Here is a 19,254-nt window from a genome sequence, read left to right on the forward strand (position 1 = left end):
GAATTCCTGCCCTGAATGCAGAGGATCCCCCAGCCAGGAAAGCAGCATTTGCCCTGGGCACATCAGCAGGAGAGGGAACACAGCCTTCCCTGAGCCCTGCAGCTTCCTCATTCTTCCAGGAGAGCCACGGCGGCTGCCTGGATTTATGGAATTGCTGCTTTTGTCCAGCCTTCAATGCAAATAGGCCAGGGCAGATAAGATCTGCAGGTTTGTCCTCTTTGCTTAAAGCCAGCCTGGGCTTCTGCTGGTGGCAAAAAATCCTCGTTTGAAAGCAAAGAGAAGATTAAAAGAAGGGGAAGACAAAGCACTAAAAGCTGCTCCCCTTCCAGCAGTGTGTCCCAGGTTAGTCACAGGGAATATTCCAGCAGGTTACACACTGAGGAGACAAACTGCCTAACAGGGGAGCAGGATTAGCCTGAATTTGCATATTTATGATCAAAGCCTGATTAGGAGATGCTGTTACAAAGAACAAGAAACACATTTCCTGTGGCTCAGGAGACCCAGCAGCTCCTTCTGACAACCCCAGACGAGGAATCTAAGATAAGGATCGGCCTCTGGAACAATACCTTGGATTTCGCTGGCTGTTTGTACAAAGTCCTCTTCCTGCAGCCTGGGTGCTTTGCATTCTGCTCCAGGGAAAACTTTTCCTACAGATATGGAGTGGAGCAGCCACTGGAATGTGTTATCTCACTGGTTTGGGGAGCTAAATACTTGTTTTCAGTCAACAAGTGAAAACATTTCCCTCTCTGCAAGCCTGACTCAGCCTAGGGAAGGTTCTTGACTCGGTGCCAAGCTCTTTGGTGATCACACCTCACCCTGCACAGCAGGGAGATAAAAACCAAAGTGCCCAAAGCTTCCTCTCCTCCCTCCAACTCACCCCATGGCCCTGTGGAATCATCTCACCTGGAGGGAACTCCACAGCCTGGGGGCATCCAGGGTCTATTTCCTGCTGCAAATGGGATTTTGGCTCTCCCCATCCCTCTCAAAAAACAGAAGGAAAACTTGGACTTATTGACTTAAAATTGTGAGGTTCAGACAATTAATTCCATTTTGAAATAAGCCCAGGTTGGATGGGGCTTGGAGCACCTGCTCATGGGGAAGGTGTCCCTGCCCATGGAATGAGATGATCTTCGAGCCCCTTCCAAGCCAAACTCTGCTGTGATTTTAACACTAAGATTGGAGACAGGCAGACATTTTATCTCCCTTGCAACAACGTTTCTGGGCAGGAAGAGAAGGAAATGAGGAGGAATTGTTGCAGGTTGAGGCTGTGTTTAACTACAGTTAGGAGAGAGGCAACAAAGAGCTTTTCTAGGCTGGTATAAAGCTGCATTGTCCAGGAGACTTCTCCTTGGAAATAAATATTAATGGGAAAGACAAGGCAAGCTGAACAAGGCTGTACCCAGGCTCCCTGATTCCATGTACTTGGATCATGTGGAAAATGAGATCTGCTGATTAACTCCCCCCACAAATGCACAAAATTAATAAAGTATTTCATTACTGTAGACTCCAACTGCAGATTCAAACTCAGCAGTGTGCTTCCAGTCCTTTTCATAAATCATTTACTTTGGGTTTAACACATTCAAGCAGTAACTGTGCTTGCCAAGCCCATGGAGAGCAGGAAACACCAGATTATTTGGGAATACTGCTTTAAAACTCTCTGTCATGCTAAAGCACTGCAAAACAGGTGACACATGAGCATGGAACATCCTCAGCAGTTTGCATTTTACTGTGCCAAGAGAGTTACAATTCCAACCCAGGCCAGAAGAAACCACCTCCCACTTGATCTATTTGCCCTTAACATCTCTCACCTGAGGACAGGATTGATTATTTTTTTTTTTGGAAAGGTTATTTCCAGAAATCATTAAAAAGTAACCTCTCTAAAGATTAGAAAAGCTGAAGTCAAAACTTTGGAATAGGAACAGTGGGGGCCAAGCAGAAGCAGTTCTGGTTTCCAAGGAATAGCAACATTCACTACAAGTGGGATGGTGTCCACGAGGACAGCTGGGAGTGACAGCTGGCAGCTCTTCCAGGGAATGCCACCACCACCATCATCCCGCGGCTTTACGGACACAGCACCGCGCCACGGACACGCCCCTCCTCTTTAACCAGTCAGCTTTCCACACAAGGTACTGAATATGAATTCTATTTACATTCAAAAATAGCATTTTTTTCTCTCTTCAGTACAGAGTGGGAATGCCCGTGGATTAGTCAGGAGGATCCCTCCTAGCACAGGTGCAGCACAGCTTTGTTGATCTCGGGGTTTGTCCAGTCGTTGCGGATGTCGTCCAGGTGATTATCGAAATCCACCAGGGTCTCGTAGGATTTGCTGTCCAGCAGGGAGGCAGCGATGCGCTGGGCTTCGGTCCAGTCTTCACAGAAGTCACTAGGATGGAAAAGAAGCAGGCAGCAGTTGGAATCTTGGATGCTGAGAATTTTCAACTTTCTGTGCTTACAAGAGAACGCTGCATTTGACCTGAGGCTGTGGAACAGGCTTCCAAAATTAATTGGTAGTACTGGGTGTGGAGTTGGTGAGAAGTGTGTAATAGCACAGGGTACAAAACTTAAAGTTTGGGGTTTCAGAATATAGAAATAAATATGAAATGAGATGGAGGTTTTAGGGTGGAGGCTGCTTGTTCTTCTTTACCTTCTTCCTTCTTCTTCAGGGTTCGGGTGATGTTTTGTAATTGGACAGGAAAGTCCACATTGTAGGGTTTGAGGGATCAGTTATTGGCTTTGAGGGATCAGTTATTTAAGTTTTCTACCCTGTGCTATCAGTAATAGAAATAAATACAAAGCAAGATGGAGGTCTTAGGGTGGAGGCTGGTTGTTCTTCTTTACCTTCTTCCTCCTCCTTCCTCATGGGCTTGGGTGATGTTTTGTAAATGGACAGAAAAGTCTGCATTGTGGGGTCTGTGGGATCAGTTATTGGCTTTGAAGGATCAGTTATTTAAGTTTTCTACCCTGTGCTATCAGTAATAGAAATAAATAAAAAGCAAGATGGAGGTTTTAGGGTGGAGGCTGGTTGTTGTTCTTTACCTTCTTCTTCATGGGTTTGGGTGGCATTTTGTAATTGGACAGAAAAGTCCACATTGCAGACTTCAAGTGATCAGTTATTGGCTTTGAGGGATCAGTTATTTAAGTTTTCTACCCTGTGCTATCAGTAATAGAACAGGGCAGAAAACTTAAAAGTTTGGGGTGTTAGAATAGAGAAATAAATATGAAACAATATGGAGGTTTTAGGGTGGAGGCTGGTTGTTCTTCTTTACCTTCTTCCTTCTTCTTCAGGGTTTGAGTGATGTTTTGTAATTGGACAGGAAAGTCCACATTGCAGGGTTTGAGGGATCAGTTATTGGCTTTGAGGGATCACTTATTTAAGTTTTCTACCCTGTGCTATCAGTAATAGAACAGGGTAGAAAACGTAAAAGTTTGGGGTGTTAGAATAGAGAAATAAATATGAAACAATATGGAGGTTTTAGGATGGAGGCTGATTGTTCTTCTTTACCTTCTTCCTTCTCCTTCATGGGTTTGGGTGATGTTTTGTGATTGGGCAGGAAAGTCCACATTGCAGGGTTTGAGGGATCAGTTATTGGCTTGGAGGGATCAGTTATTTAAGTTTTCTACCCTGTGCTATCAGTAATAGCAATAGAAATAAATAAAAAGCAAGATGGAGGTTTTAGGGTGGAGGCTGGTTGTTCCTCTTTACTTTCTTCTTCATGGGTTTGGGTGGCATTTTGTAATTGGACAGAAAAGTCCACATTGCAGACTTCAAGTGATCAGTTATTGGCTTTGAGGGATCAGTTATTTAAGTTTTCTACCCTGTGCTATCAGTAATAGAACAGGGTAGAAAACTTAAAAGTTTGGGGTTTCAGAATATAGAAATAAATATGAAGCAAGATGGAGGTTTTAGGGTGGAGGCTGGTTGTTCTTCTTTACCTTCTTCCTTCTTCTTCAGGGTTCGGGTGATGTTTTGTAATTGGATAGGAAAGTCCACATTGCAGGGTTTGAGGGATCAGTTATTGGCTTGGAGGGATCAGTTATTTAAGTTTTCTACCCTGTGCTATCAGTAATAGAACAGGGTAGAAAACTTAAAAGTTTGGGGTTTTAGAATATAGAAATAAATATGAAATGAGCTGGAGGTTTTAGGGTGGAGGCTGGTTGTTCTTCTTTACCTTCTTCCTTCTTCTTCAGGGTTTGAGTGATGTTTTGTAATTGGGCAGGAAAGTCCACATTGCAGGGTTTGAGGGATCAGTTATTGGCTTGGAGGGATCAGTTATTTAAGTTTTCTACCCTGTGCTATCAATAATAGAAATAAATAAAAAGCAAGATGGAGGTTTTAGGGTGGAGGCTGGTTGTTCTTCTTTACCTTCTTCCTCCTCCTTCCTCATGGGCTTGGGTGATGTTTTGTAAATGGACAGAAAAGTCTGCATTGTGGGGTCTGTGGGACCAGTTATTGGCTTTGAAGGATCAGTTATTTAAGTTTTCTACCCTGTGCTATCAGTAATCGAAATAAATAAAAAGCAAGATGGAGGTTTTAGGGTGGAGGCTGGTTGTTCCTCTTTACTTTCTTCTTCATGGGTTTGGGTGGCATTTTGTAATTGGACAGAAAAGTCCACATTGCAGACTTCAAGTGATCAGTTATTGGCTTTGAGGGATCAGTTATTTAAGTTTTCTACCCTGTGCTATCAGTAATAGAACAGGGCAGAAAACTTAAAAGTTTGGGGTGTTAGAATAGAGAAATAAATATGAAACAATATGGAGGTTTTAGGATGGAGGCTGATTGTTCCTCTTTACCTTCTTCCTTCTCCTTCATGGGTTTGGGTGATGTTTTGTGATTGGGCCGGAAAGTACACATTGCAGGGTTTGAGGGATCAGTTATTGGGTTAAAAGGGAAAATAATCCAGGTGTCATTTCTTAATTGGATAGTTTAGCCTTAAAAGACCTTGTAACAAGAGATAGTTGGCCATTTTGTGCCTGGTTAATAAAAGGCTGCAGAACTCATGGTTGTGAGACTGTTTCACTGATAAGAAATAATAAACACCTGAGTCTGAACATGAATTATCATCTCAAGTGCCTTCAATCCAGACCCAGGGAAATCAACAGGAATCACCCCAGAAAAACTCTGAATTAAGCCAGGCTGCAGTGCCCTCACAGGGACAGCCTGTTTTTCCCCACAGCCCATGGAATTCCTGGCTCACTCACACGTGGGGGTCCTTGCACCTCCACTTGTTCTCGTGCAGCTCGTACACGTGGATGGCAGGCTCCACACACTCCATGGTGAACTTGGTGTTGTCAACCTGGGGTGGGACATGGAAACAGCACCTCAGTCTCCTCCTCAGCATCCCCAGAGAGGAAATAAACCCAAAATCAGTTTGTAAAAACAGGGAATCTTACACCCACCCACTGTTTTACCCTCCAACTGCCAAATGTAAGCTGCCAATGTCCTTTGTCACAGCAGTGAGGAGGCAAAGCCCAGTTTGTGACATTAAATATAAGAATTTAAGTTGCAGGAGGTGGGCTGGAGCCAGAAATTGCTGCCTGAACATGTAGAGAAAGCCTCAAGTTCTTCTGAGGTGGCAGAGAGCTCACCACAGTCTCTCTGTGGATTTACACTGTACTTCTCTGCTCACTGCATCTCCTCCCCAGAGCATTTTGGAGAGGAAGAGAAACTGAATTCCTCATGAAAGCAGCCAGAGAGCTGCATTTCCCTGCTCCAGCAGCAGGGTCAGCACACCCAGGGGGTCAGGGGAGGAAGTTTTTACCATGATGAGCGCCGTGTCCGTGAAACCCTCGGCAATTCGGGAGGCCACTTTCTCTGCAACCTGGTTTGGGCTGGAGCACAAAGGAAAAGGAACTGAGTGATGGGAACCACGATTTTCAGCTGAAAGCAGCAGGAAATGAACTCAGGGAGATGTGAGAGTGACTCTGTGGGTGCTTGCAAACAGGAACAAGATAAAGGAGCTGATGGCACAGCTGATAGAAGGCAGCTCAGCTGGGTTTAGGAATGGCTTTGGAATGACATGGAATCAACATTTGGTGGCCTCCTGTCTTCTTCCCCCAGACCAAAGACTCTGCCCTGGCAGGCATTTAAAACAAACTGAGTTTTCTCCCCAGTTTGCATTGAAAACTTGTCCAAAATCAGATAACCTGTGACAACCTTCACCACGTTTCAAAGGTGACAAAGGTGACAATCTCTATGTGGTGCCACTTCATGTGGTGCCATTGACAATCTCTGTGTGGTGCCAGTTATCTTCAGAAATCAAACTGAACTTTCAAAAAACCACCAAGCCTGTGACATTCTCTCAAACCTCAGAGAGAAAAAAATTGTAACTTCTCCTTTAAAATGTGTGCAGCAGATTTATAAGGAAATGACAAATAATGCTTTTGTCCCTGACAGACAGAAAATACTAGTGTTGCTTAAAAAACATAATGAAGTCTGAATAGACATTAAGAAATAACTGGAATCAGAGCATCATGGAATGGTTTGGGTTGGGAGAGACCTTAAAGATCCTCTCATTCCATCCCCACACCTTCCACTATCCCAGGTTGCTCCAAGCCTCATCCAACCTTGGACACTTCCAGGAATGGGGCATAACACTTTAAACAAGTTGCTCTTATTCTAATTAGTCCCAATCCTGGATTTGTCCAACAGATAGAGGGGAAAATTTGGAATACACAGATCTAAAATTAAACTGTGGCTCCATAGGAAGGTTCCTTATTGTTTAGTGAGTAATCTGAGTCAGCCAGCAGGGAAAAAAAAAATGACTAATCCTGAGGAAAAGAAGTGATAAATAAGAGCTATCACTGCCTGACTGACATAATTTTCCACTTCTTTACCACATAAAAAACTGCTCTGAGAAAACTCAGCGACGATGAAGAAATTTAGAAAGAATCAGGTCACTCCTGACTTTCCATAAGAACCTGGGAGTTGTCAGACTTTCCAAGATCCATACTGCACGAGCAAACACTCTGCAGATTTTGGCTTTTTCCCTGACAACTGCAATTCAAGAAGCTGGCACTGGTTCAAAGAGTGGCCTTTTATAGCAGCCACGGGAGGAGAGCAGGGATTGTGCAAAGCCAGGACTTTCTGCACCTGACCAAAGGCCACATCCCGCAGCCCCACGGAGACAATGTGGAAGCAGCTGACAGTTGTCAGAGTGAATCACACACGCCTGATTTATGGGGATGATTGCTACTGGCAGAGTCCAAGGTACGAGCTAAAAGAGCAAACAGAAGGAAATATTGGCCCAACACACCTGGCATCTTTCACGCGTTCGTTCGCCTGGTAATATCCAGCTATCACGTAGCTGTTCTCCTTGCACCAGGAATCAATCTGGAAAAGCAATGGCAACAATGAATCCTAGGGAAAAAAAAAACACCCTCCAGGATCAAGAAAAAAATAAAAATAAAGCAACCCAGGATGAAGGAAATCTCATGGCTGTCCTGTAAATAAAGCAGTGCTGCTCCATCTCTGCCACGGGGTTCTTGAAATAAATCCATATTTCTGTCTGCTTGTGGGAGTGCTCACAGTTGGGCTGATGGAGCTGGGATGGAGAAACCCAACAGAGCATTTGGAGGATGATGGGAAGCATTAACCAAATGGAGCAAGAGAGCAAGGAGCTGTCTGAGTCAAAGCCTGGCCTAAATCCCAGTGACAGGACAATTAAACTCAGCCTGGAGAGGCTCCGGGGCTCACCCACCAAGGGCTGGGACAATTTTCTGGCAGTGTTCACCTGCCAAGGCAGTTCAGAGAATGCTGCCCTGTCCTTGTTGACTTCTAATGTCCCATTTCTAGGAGAAAATGCCCCCATTTGGGGCCTTCATTAGAAAATCAAAGCTGGAGGTGAAAGGTGATTGTGAGGTAGAAGTTTGTCCCATTCAGCAGCTTTTCAACGGAGATAAAATTGTTTTGCATTGAGAGTTCTCCCTTATTTAACATTTCTATGTAAATGCTTAACCAGATGCACTTTTGGAATATAATTTAGACAATTTTTAATTTACACTTAGGTAGTTTTGTTGGTTCTTGCTTTTTAATTAAATGACTTGAAACAATGCTGTTCTTGCTGCTTTAAACTGGAGCTGAATTCCTCCTGCTGAGTCTGACTTTGAAAATATCTATCTATATATATATACATGGTGTCTATATATATATATATGGTGCTTTTTATTAGAATTGAGGGTATCAAGTCAGCAAAATACAAAGACAGAAGGGGAGGAAGCAGCTCGAATTTTCCTTTGCAGTCCCTAGAGAGCACGGCCTCAAAAAACCCTGCCCAGCTCTATTAAAAAGGCCTCCAAAAATACATCTGGTGCTGACCTGTGGCATCCTGGGAGTCAAATCAATCTCATTTTCAGCAATAATTATTGTATTAGACTGCAGAACCAACCAAACAAAGCAGCCATGTGAATAATCCAAGGGATGACAGGGATTTAAGTGATAGAAAAAAAAAAAAAAGCAGTGCAGCCCTGCAAGAGCTGCTGTTTCAATTCCAAACCCATTTTGAGGGCTTAGGACTCTGGTTTTAATTGTTAGTGGTTTGAAAGCTTGGCATTAGAGCCAGCAGCCCAGGCAGTAAAATTAATAATAATTATTATTAAAAAAAAACAAACCCCAACTCCATCCATTTAAAAATTAAAAACCGCAGTCCTAAATCCATTTTTGCTCCCTACCAAAAATTGTCTTGAAAAGAAAGAAGAGAATGATTTTAAGTTCTCACTTTCCTAACTGGTAATTAAAAATTGCTTCTGCATAAAACAAAGGGGGGATAAAAAAAAAATCAATCTCATTTTGGAATGAAAGCTATTTCAAGCTGTAATTTCCAAGCCCAGCACTGATCCCACAGCAATTAGCTCCTGTTAGAAATATTAGAAACAGTTTTAGTGTTAAAAATATTTTTAATGGTAGAAATAGTTTCAATGTTAGAAATATATTTAGGATTAGGAATATTTAAAATGTTGGAAATATTTTTAATGTTAGAAATATTTTTAATATTAGAAATATTTTTAGTCACATCCAGTCCTGCCAAGGAAAATTCCAAAGTGGCTTTGGTTTGCTGCAGCCAGCAGGGCTGGAAAACCCTGGAAGAAGGAGGAGGAGGAGGAGGAAAATGAGGAGGAGCTGAGTGCCGTTCCAGGAGAGGGAAGTGCTCCTTTGCTTTGGCTCTGGGATCATTTTCTTCCTGCAGATGTTGCAAGAAACAGGATTTATTTCCTAATAATCTGATCCTGCTGCAAGATCTACACTAAAACCTGCATGGAAGGCCTAAAGTTTACCAAAATTCAGTGCCACAAACCCTGTGGAAAGACATTTAATCCTGATTTAATGAAGACACACAGTGCTCTGCTACTCCCACACTGCTGTAAATATTTAAAATTATATATTTTTGATGTTTAATGGTAAAACTAACTGTTCAGGGCTCAGGCTCAGCTCCTGTCCTGTGCCTCTGGCTGCATTTCATCATTTTAGCTTCCACTAAGATGTCAACATTGACATGGCATCATCTCAGCTGGAAAAAACTGGAATTTCTTTCCGAGTTACTGGAATTTGTTTCCAAATGAAATCTTTACTGGGATGAAAAACACTGAGGGAAACTTTAAAGATGAGTCTGGAGGAGCCAGAAATTTGTTCTTTTTATTGGCATAAAGAAGGGATGGATATTCTTTTGCTCACAAATATGGGAGCAACCAGAAATTTACTCTTTTTAATGGTGTCAAATAGGGATGGATCTTCCTTTGCTCGCAATCATGGGATGGTTTGGGTTGTAGGGAACCTCTAGCTCATCCTGTTCCATCACTCATTATCCCAGGCTGCTCCAAGCCCTGTCCAGCCTGGCCTTGGGATCTGCCAGGGATCCAGGGGCAGCCCCAGCTGCTCTGGGCATCTGTGCCAGGGCCTCCTCACCCTCATGGAGAAGAATTCCTGCCCAAAATCTCATCTAAATCCACTCTGTGGCACTGGCAGCCATTCCCTGTGTTCTGTCCCCCCATCCCTTGTCCCCCGTCCCTCTCCAGCTCTCCTGGAGCCCCTTTAGGGGCTCTGAGATCTCCCTGGATCCTTCCCTTCCCCATATGAGCACTCCCATCTCTCCCAGCACAATTCCCCCAATTTTTGGACCATTTCCCCACCCTGCCCTGCCCGGCACCCCTTCCATCACCCATCCCACACCCCTCACCCCTGCGGGATCACCTCACCAGGGTCAGGGCCACCTCCAGCATGGGGGCGAGGGCCAGCGTGCCGTGGAAGAGCGGGATGCAATCCACGAACAGCGCGGGCTGCGCCGGCCGCGGCGCCGGCGGCCGCTCCGCCACCAGCAGCCCATTGACGGCGCAGTGCGGGTACTTGGCGCCGTGCAGCACCATCTTGCAGTAAGCCTGGGTGGTCAGCTTCATGGTGCCGAGCCCCGGCCCCGGTTCGGCCCGGTTCGGCCCGGTACGGCCCGGTGCGGCCCCGCTGCCCGCCCTGCGCCGCTCCCCGCCCGCCGCACAGCGCCGCCGGCTGTCGGCAAGCGCCGCCAAGCGCGGCCGGCTTTGCGACAGCGATTTTGAGGGGATTTTGGGGGATTTGGGAGAATTTGGGATGTGGAGAGGATGCTGAAAATGCGAGAGGGTACCAAAAGTCTGTGGGGTGCGGGGTGTGGGGTGAGCGGGGCGAGGGGAACGGAGAGCGGGAGGGATGGGGGAGATCGGTGCCGGCGGTGCTGCGGGACCGCACCGGGGAAAGCTATGGGATCGTGGGGTGAGAAAAAACTCTGGGGAAAGATCTCTGGGATCATCGTGTGGCAACAGATCTCTCGGAAATGATCTCTGGGAAAAGATCTCTGGGATCATGGGGTGGGAAAAGATCTCTGGGGTAAGATCTCTGGGATCATCGTGTGGCAACAGATCTCTGGGAAATGATCTCTGGGATCATATAGTTGGAAAAGATCTCTAGGATTGTGGGGTGGGAAAAACCTCCGGGATCATGATGTAGGAAAAACCTCCGGGAAAAAATCTCTGAGATCATTGTGTAGGGAAAACCTGTGGCATCATCGTGTGGGAAAAGATCTCTGGGATCATCATGTAGGAAAAGATCTCTGGGACTGTCAGGTTGGAAAGGATCTCCGCGATGATCCTGCCCAGCCTGTGGCCCGTCACCTCCATGTCATGGTGAATTAGAGGATGGTTCAGATTGGAAGGGCCTTAAAGATCTTCCATTTCCACCCCTGACACCTTTCCCTATCCCAGCCTGCTGCAAGCCTGGCCTTGGGCACTTCCAGGGAAGTGCCTGAATAATAAAGGAAATCCCAAATAATAAAGGAAAAAGGGTTTCTGTATAAAAACCTGACTTCAGTGATGCCTTGGCTGTGTTTGTCCCCAGCTCATACAGGGATCCCCCTCAGTGCTTTTCCGTGCTGGGCTCCAAAGCTCCAACCCTGTGCCAAATTCTGGGCCCCTCACGGGACCCGTAGGGGCTGGAGCTTGTACAGGGAAGGGAATGGAGCTGGGAAAGGCTGGAAAATCCTGAGGGAGCTGGGAAGGGAATGGAGAATCCTGAGGGGGCTGGGAAGGGAATGGAGGGAGCTGAGGGGGCTCAGCCTGGAGCAAAGGGGGCTCAGGGGGCCCTCCTGGCTCTGCACAGCTCCTGCCAGGAGGGAACAGAGAACAGGGACACGGACAGGAGCAGAGGGAGCAGCCTCAGGCTGGGCCAGGGCAGGTTCAGCTCGGACAGCAGCAGGAATTTCCCATGGAAAGGGGGGTCAGGGATGGGAACTGCCTAGGGAGGGTGGCAGTGCCCATCCCTGGAGGTGTCCCAGCAATTCCTGAGGTGCCACTCGGTGCTCTGGGCTGGGGACAAGGTGGGGATTGGTCAGAGCTGGGCTCGATGATGCCGGATGTCAAAAATGCATGTTTTATGACTGGCTTTTTGCAAATATTAAAATGAATATTATATGTGTTGCTTTAGAAAGTAACGCTGTATTAATTCGCTTAAGCACTCTGTTAAATATAGTTTTAGGTTATAAAAAAATGTGAAAATAGAAACTATGCTATGTAGGATACTTTTTTTAAAGAAAGGACTCACAGTGAGATAGCAGCCACAGGACACCTGAATCTTTCAGAGAAAAAGGATTTATTGCTCTCTTATCAGAAAAATTGAACTTCTTCCTGCCTCAAATCCTTCCTATAGGATTTGAAGGAAGAAGTTGAGGATGACCAGATAGAATCCTGTGTTTGAAAAGAATTTATGCATCATGTATGAGGTGTATGAATATGCAACAGGCTATTGCTTTTAAGGGTTAATCCTCTGTTAACGTGGGGGTTTTTTCAGGTTTATTTTGCCCAGAAAAAGTACACAGACTGTCTGTAACTCTTTATTTCTATTGTCTCATATTGTCCTAATGAAAACTGTTCAAATTATTATGACTCTAATTGTATTGCTATTTTAACAACCATTTTATTACTATTAAACTTTTAAAATTTTAAAAAACAAGCGATTGGCGTTTTTCACACCCACCCTCAGACATTCCGGGATTTTGAGAATCCTGGCTAAACTTCCAGCCACGGTCCGCCCGTATCCCATCATCCCCCGCGCCGGCCGCTCCGGCCCTCCCCGCTCGCTGCCCCGCGCTCCCGGCGTGCCCCGCGCTTCCGCCCGCGGCTCCTTCCGGTCCCGCCAGCCGTAGAGGACGGTCGCCAGGTCGTGAGGCCGGGCCGGGCCGGGCGGAGCGCGGAGACGGGCGGGGAGCGGGCTGGGAGCGAGAACGGAGCCTCCGAGGCATCCCTATGCACGGCCGGGCTGGCGGGGCAGCGCGGGTTGGGGGGTGCGGGGAGGGCTGTGAGGGGGCAGCGGCGCGACCCCGCCCGCCGGATCCGTGAGGGGTTCTGACACCGGGACGCGACTGAGGTGACAGGCGGGGAGGGCAAGGTCAGGGACAGACAGCGGGTGCTGGCGGGAACTGGGAGGGCTTTGGGCTGGGCTGGGGTCAGCGGAGGACCCCGAATCCCTTGTGGGGATCCCGCCCTTCCCTGGGATGCTCCGTGCTCAGGGGTCTCTGATTGGGGTCTCTGCAGTGGCTCTGGGATGTGCATGGCGCTCCAGGAATGGTTTATTTTGGAATTACAGCGTCATAGAAGGGTGGTTTAAATATGGCAATGTCATTTGCTTCCAGTGCAGGAGGCTCGGGTTAAAAACAGGGGGAGAAAGGCTCATCCAGATCGGTTTAGTGGGAGAATATCCCGCAAAATCTCCTCTCCAGCATGGAGTGCTGTGCTGCCCTCTGGAGAAGGAGCAGGAAATCTTTAGGCTATATATATATATATATATATATATATGTACATGTAAACTCGTGGGAAATGCTCTTCTGTCACCGTGGTACTGACTGTTGCTGGCTGCCCTGCAGGATGTTGGCTTCCAGAGTGTTCAGCCTGGTCGGGAGGAGATCCATCTCCACCTCCCTGTGCCTCAGGGCACATGGACACGGTGGGTCAGGGGGATAAAGGGGGGAGCACAGAAATCTGCCCTGGGTGAGGGGAGGGTGGGGATGGAGGAAGCCTGGGGAGGTGGCAGGAGGGACAACCATGGCATCATCCTGGTGGGGGAAAGCTGCAAGGTCACTGAGTCCCAGCTGTGCCCCATCCCCACCCAGAGCACCGAGTGCCACCTCAGGAATTGCTGGGACACCTCCAGGGATGGGCACTGCAACCCTCCCTGGGCAGTTCCCATCCCTGACCCCCCTTTCCATGGGCAAATTCCTGCTGCTGTCCGAGCTGAGCCTGCCCTGGCCCAGCCTGAGCTGTTCCCTCTGCTCCTGTCCCTGTCCCTGTTCCCTCCTGGCAGGAGCTGTGCAGAGCCAGGAGGGCCCCCCTGAGCCTCCTTTGCTCCCTCAGCTGCCCCAGGGTCCTGGCAGTGCCCAAGGGAGTCCTGGGACACTGAGAGCTGTCCCTGTCCATGGCAGGGCCTGCAGTGGGATGGGCTTTAGGGCCATTCCCAGTCCATCCCAGACCCTGCTGTAATCCCGTGTTTGTGCTGGTAGAACACAAAAGTTCTCAAGTTCTGCGTTGCTCCTGAGCCCTGCCACCCCCTCCCTGCACTGCTGTGCTTGTGCACTGCTGGGCTGAGACTGGAGACCCATGTGAGCTGATTGTGACCCATGTCCCTGTGTCCCTGTGTGTGTCCCTGTTTGTGTGTCCCCCTCTGTGTCCCCATGTTCCTGTGTGTGCCCCTGTGTCCATCCCTTTGTCCCCGTGTGTGTCCCTGTGTGTGACCTGTGTCCCCGTGTATGCGTCCCTGTGGATGTTCCTGTGTGTCTATGTGTGTCCCTGTGTGTGTCCCCATGTCCCTGTGGGTGACCTGTGTCCCTGTGTGTGTCCCTCTGTGTCACCCATGTCCTCGTGTGTGTGTCCCTGTGTCTCCATGTGTGTCCCTGTGTGTGTCCCATGTCCCTGTGTGTGTCACTTATGTCCCTGTGTGTCCCTTTGTGTCCCTGTTGGTGTCCCCATGTGTGTCCCCCATGTCCCTGTGTGTGTTCCCGTGTCCCTGTGTCCCTGTGTTTGACCCATGTGTGTTCCCATGTCCCTGTGTGTGTCCCTGTGTCCATCCCTGTGTGTCCCTGTGTATGTGTCCCTGTGTGTGTCTCTCTGTGTCCCCATGTCCCTGTCTCCATCCCTGTGTCCCTGTGTGTGTCCCTGTGTATGTTCCCATGTGTCACCCATGTCCCTGTGTGTCCCCATGTCCCTGTGGGTGTGTCCCTGTGTGTGTTCCCATGTCCCTGTGTGTGTCCCTGTGTATGTCCCTACGTGTCACCCATGTCCTCGTGTGTCCCTTTGTGTGTTCCTATGTCCCTATGTGTGTCACTCATGTCCCTGTGTGTCCCTTTGTGTCCCTGTTGGTGTCCCCATGTGTGTCCCCCATGTCCCTGTGTCCATCCCTATGTCCATCCCTGTGTCCCTGTGTATGTCCCCATGTGTCACCCATGTCCCCGTGTATGTCCCCACGTCCCTGTGTGTGTCCCTTTGTGTGTTCCCATGTGTCACCCATGTCCCCGTGTGTGTCCTTGTGTGTCCCCACGTCCCTGTGGGTGTCCCCCTGTGTGTCCCTGTCCCGCTGTGTGTCCCTGTCCCGCTGTGTGTCCCGGTGTCGCGCAGGCGTGGTGAAGGCCGAGGATTACACCCTCCCCGTGTACATGGACCGGCGGGACGTGCCGCTGCCCGAGGTGGCGTTTGTGCGGGACCTGTCGGCGCAGCAGCGCGCGCTCAAGGAGAAGGAGAAGGCGTCCTGGAGCGCCCTGTCTGCTGAGGAGAAGGTGGAACGTACGTGGGGGGGCTCTCAGGGACCCCACAGCGCCCTGCCCGTCTCTGTGTGTCCCACTGGCTGCGGAGGGAGCTTGGGGATCCTCTCCTTCCACCACCAGGGATCTCCTGGAGTTCAGGAAGGGAAAATGCCAAAGTGCTTGGAACAGAAAGGAATGACTCCATGTGCCAGTACACACTGAGGAATGCTGGGAAAGCAGCTTGCAGGGGGATCCTGGTCATTCTGTCAAACTTTATTATTCTATCAAACTTCTTTAATTTCACCTTGACCATTTTTTAACCAAGATCTAAACAGAATTTTGAATAGAAATTTGTTGTAATTCTATGTATTATGAATATTACTATCCTATTATTATGCTCCCAGCCTTGTCCATCCTGGCCTTGGGCCCTGCCAGGGATCCAGGGATCTCTGGGCACCTGTGCCAGGGCCTGCCCACCCTCACAGGGAGGAATTCCTTCCCAAAATCCCACCTAAACCCCCTCAGCTCAAAGCCATTCCCTTTGTTTTGGCACTCCAGTCCCTTTCAAGTCTTTAGACAGCTTTTTGTTCCCAGGCCATGCTTGGAGCAGCTCTTAATCCTTGTTTTTCCCTGTGGCTGTGAGCAGAACAGATCCATGGAGGAATTATCTTAATTATGATGGAACTCCTTGTTTGCTCCATGGTTTTTATTCCCAAGATCTTTGGTGCTGTTACAGAACATGCAATGCCCCTGCTGTGGCTTCTGTTCCATATCTGAGGTCACATTCAGCCATTCCTTCCTCTTCCAGAAACCAAATCATAATAATTAGATTTATTTCTTGATTCCCATCTATTTTCAGCCAATCAGGAGAAAAATCCTTTCAATACCACACCATGCCATTGTTAGTCCAGCTGGGTGAAGTGAGCCCCAAACACAAACATGAATTTGAATGTTAATAACCACTGACCTTGGCATGAACCAAATTCCAGCTAGTGAAGGCTCCCCCTGGGTGTTTTGACTTGCAAATAAAATTCCTTCATCTTTTCTAACTGTTCTTATGGTATGAAGGGAGAATCTGGTCTACAAAAGGTTTAAATATTTTTAAGGAATTGCTCCAGATTTTCTATTGCTTTGGATTTTAAATTCCTGTGGATTTCAGTGGCAGCTGAGCTCGAAACATTCCTGTTGGAATTATTGGTGCTAGGAAGCTTTGGGGTCAGTAACCACACTGGGAATTGGAGGGGAGGAAGGAGAACTCCCAATTTTCCTTCTTTCAGGTCTACACTGTAACTTGTGCCCAACTTTAGGATAATCTGGTAAATGGAGACTAAAATTGATGTGGGGGTGAAAGAACTGATTGGCTTTGGTGTGTGCCAAACCTGATTTAACATCCATCCCCTTTGGGCAGCCTCAGGCTTCGTTCACCTCCCTCTGCAGAGTTCTGGTCACCTTCAGACCCCAGGAAAAGTTAAAAGAGAGGATTTGATGTTTTTTTTTCCCCAGTGTATCGGATAAAGTTCAACGAGTCCTATGCAGAGATGAAGAAAGGGACAAACGAGTGGAAAACCGTCCTGGGGGGAGTTCTGTTCTTCCTTGGCCTCACTGGAGTCATCCTCATCTGGCAGAAGCACTTCAGTAAGTAACTCCTCCATGGAGAGCAGGATCAGGAGATGCCTGATGGGAATTCTGTGGGGCCAGGATGGTTTGGGGAGCAGCCAGAACAGGGACTGCAGCAGGAGCTGTCTGTTAGTCCCTGAAAGCTCCATCCTGGAGCTGTCTCTTGTGGGGATGGAGCAGAAATAATCAGGAAGCTGACTCAGAGAAATCTGGGAGCACAGGAAATGGAAGGGAGTGAGCGGTGAGATTCCTGATCCCAGAGCTTCCCCTCTTTTGCTGCCTTGGGTAGTGAACATTTGGGTTCCTGCCACGTTTGGCTGCCTTCCCAGCTAAGGATTCAGCCTCCAGGGAGCCTCCAGCTGCCAGCAGGCAGAGCAGCAGTTAAAGGAGCTGCTCCCTGCCTTGAGGCTCCCAAAAATAGGAGAGCAGGAAGCTGTTATCTTGGTGATGGAGGAAACCACTGGAGAATCCATGTGGGAGTGTGGCTTGAGCTGGATGCTGCATGCAGGGAGTGGAGGTTTGAACAGATCATGGATTCACAGGTTTGGGTTGGAAGGGATGCTGAAGATGATCCCATTTCACCTCCATCCATGGCCAGGAACACTTCCCACTGTCCCAGGTTTCTCCAAACTCCATCCAACCTGGCCTTGGACACTTCCAAGGATGAGGCAGCCACAGCTTCTCTGGACAACGAGTGGGATGGCTTCAGGGGGGAAAAAGCCCTTTTATTAGCAAAACTTAGCCCAAAATTCCCAACTTGCTGATGTGGCATGAGGACATAACTCCATAATTCACTCCATAACTGACTCCATAACTGACTCCATAACTGACTCCATAACTGACTCCATAACTGACTCCATAACTGACTCCATAACTGACTCCATAACTCACTCCATAACTCACTCCATAACTCACTCCATAACTCCATAACTAACTCCATAACTCACTCCATAACTCCATAACTGACTCCATAACTGACTCCATAACTGACTCCATAACTGACTCCATAACTCCATAACTGACTCCATAACTGACTCCATAACTGACTCCATAACTGACTCCATAACTGACTCCATAACTGACTCCATAACTCACTCCATAACTCACTCCATAACTAACTCCATAATTCCATAACTAACTCCATAACTAACTCCATAACTCCATAACTCACTCCATAACTAACTCCATAATTCCATAACTAACTCCATAATTCCATAACTAACTCCATAATTCCATAACTCCATAACTCACTCCATAACTCCATAACTCACTCCATAACTCCATAACTCTCTCCATAACTCTCTCCATAACTCACTCCATAACTCACTCCATAACTCACTCCATAACTCACTCCATAACCCACTCTATAACTAACTCCATAACTAACTCCATAACTAACTCCATAACTAACTCCATAACTCACTCCATAACTCCATACCTAACTCCATAACTCCCTAACTCCATTATTCCCTTCTATCCTGCAGTGTACGGCGCTGTCCCTCACACCTTCTCTGACGAGTGGGTCTCAGCTCAGACCAAGAGGATGTTGGACATGAGGGTGAACCCCGTGCAGGGCATCACAGCCCAGTGGGATTTTGACAAGAACGAATGGAAGAAATAAAGCAACTCAGTGGAACCTGCTCTGCTTGAACATGAAATGATTCCATCACCCGTGTGTGACCTCGTTGCTTGTTGTACTGGAACACCTTCTCCACCTCCAGAAATGCTAATAAATGTCTGGTTAACTTGACAGCTGCCTGTTGCTGGTCTCTGCATGGGTTTCTTGGGGTGGGACATTGGGTTCCTGAATGAGATTTGCTGCCTGCATTAATGTTTTCAGGGCTAAGAAAGCTGCTGCCAAATTTCTCCCTTAGCTGAGCTGGTGTCTCCTGGACCCTGCAGGTTTTTAACAGCTCTTAATCCCTGTTTTTCCCAGTGTCTCTGTGAGCAGAGCTGATCCATGAAGGAATTTTCTGAATTATGATGGAGCTCCTTGTGTGCTCCATGGTTTTTATTCCCAAGATCTTTGGTCCCTCTGATCCCTGCTTTTCTGAAACCTAAACCAAGCTTGGACTTGAGTTTGCTCTTTTCCTGATGGGACAGGAAAGCATCAGGAAATAGATGATGTGGTTTAGGAGCTGTGCTGAGCTGTTGCTGCCCCTCTTTCCCTTCCACTCAGAAATTTGGGAAGGTTTTTAAGGTGAGGTAACCTGGTGGGAATTAAGCAGTGAGCTCCCCTTCCTACAGCTGAAAAATCTCTTAGGTGATGAATTTATTTCTGGGGTGCTGAGAAGGATGACGGTGACAATCCCAGGCTGGTGATGGCTGGAATTCTGCTTTTTTCCCTGCTTTTTGCACAGCTCTTGCTGTGGTACTGACAATCCCAGGAATTCTG

The 19,254-nt window shown here is 47.7% G+C and overlaps 2 protein-coding genes across 2 annotated transcripts; one reads left to right on the forward strand and one right to left on the reverse strand.

Annotated features, from left to right (window-relative positions):
- Window positions 1-1,705: 1,705 nt before the first annotated feature.
- Window positions 1,706-10,505, reverse strand: EMC8 (ER membrane protein complex subunit 8). The gene is made up of 5 exons (XM_005493035.4): window positions 10,189-10,505; window positions 7,254-7,330; window positions 5,760-5,829; window positions 5,200-5,294; window positions 1,706-2,383 (listed from the first exon to the last, which is right to left on the reverse strand). The coding sequence occupies exons 1-5, from the start codon at window positions 10,384-10,386 to the stop codon at window positions 2,224-2,226; spliced, it is 600 nt and encodes a 199-aa protein (XP_005493092.3). The 5' UTR covers window positions 10,387-10,505; the 3' UTR covers window positions 1,706-2,223.
- Window positions 10,506-12,565: 2,060 nt separating this feature from the next.
- Window positions 12,566-18,609, forward strand: COX4I1 (cytochrome c oxidase subunit 4I1). The gene is made up of 5 exons (XM_074550777.1): window positions 12,566-12,670; window positions 13,374-13,453; window positions 15,118-15,282; window positions 16,746-16,877; window positions 18,344-18,609. The coding sequence occupies exons 2-5, from the start codon at window positions 13,375-13,377 to the stop codon at window positions 18,478-18,480; spliced, it is 513 nt and encodes a 170-aa protein (XP_074406878.1). The 5' UTR covers window positions 12,566-12,670; window position 13,374; the 3' UTR covers window positions 18,481-18,609.
- The last annotated feature ends 645 nt before the right edge of the window (window positions 18,610-19,254 follow it).

This window comes from Zonotrichia albicollis, chromosome 13, assembly GCF_047830755.1.
Source record: "Zonotrichia albicollis isolate bZonAlb1 chromosome 13, bZonAlb1.hap1, whole genome shotgun sequence".
Taxonomy (NCBI): Eukaryota; Metazoa; Chordata; class Aves; order Passeriformes; family Passerellidae; genus Zonotrichia; species Zonotrichia albicollis.

What these genes read in the sequence shown, in the direction of transcription:
- EMC8 (XM_005493035.4), bottom strand. Translation starts at nt 10,386, where the DNA reads ATGAAGCTGACCACCCAGGCTTACTGCAAGATGGTGCTGCACGGCGCC. An exon ending in GAACGCGTGAAAGATGCCAG is followed by an intron (nt 5,830 to 7,253) that starts GTGTGTTGGGCC and finishes TTTGTGCTCCAG; the next exon opens with CCCAAACCAGGTTGCAGAGA. An exon ending in AGGTGCAAGGACCCCCACGT is followed by an intron (nt 2,384 to 5,199) that starts GTGAGTGAGCCA and finishes TTTCCATCCTAG; the next exon opens with TGACTTCTGTGAAGACTGGA.
- COX4I1 (XM_074550777.1), top strand. Translation starts at nt 13,375, where the DNA reads ATGTTGGCTTCCAGAGTGTTCAGCCTGGTCGGGAGGAGATCCATCTCC. An exon ending in CCTCAGGGCACATGGACACG is followed by an intron (nt 13,454 to 15,117) that starts GTGGGTCAGGGG and finishes GGTGTCGCGCAG; the next exon opens with GCGTGGTGAAGGCCGAGGAT. An exon ending in CATCTGGCAGAAGCACTTCA is followed by an intron (nt 16,878 to 18,343) that starts GTAAGTAACTCC and finishes TCTATCCTGCAG; the next exon opens with TGTACGGCGCTGTCCCTCAC.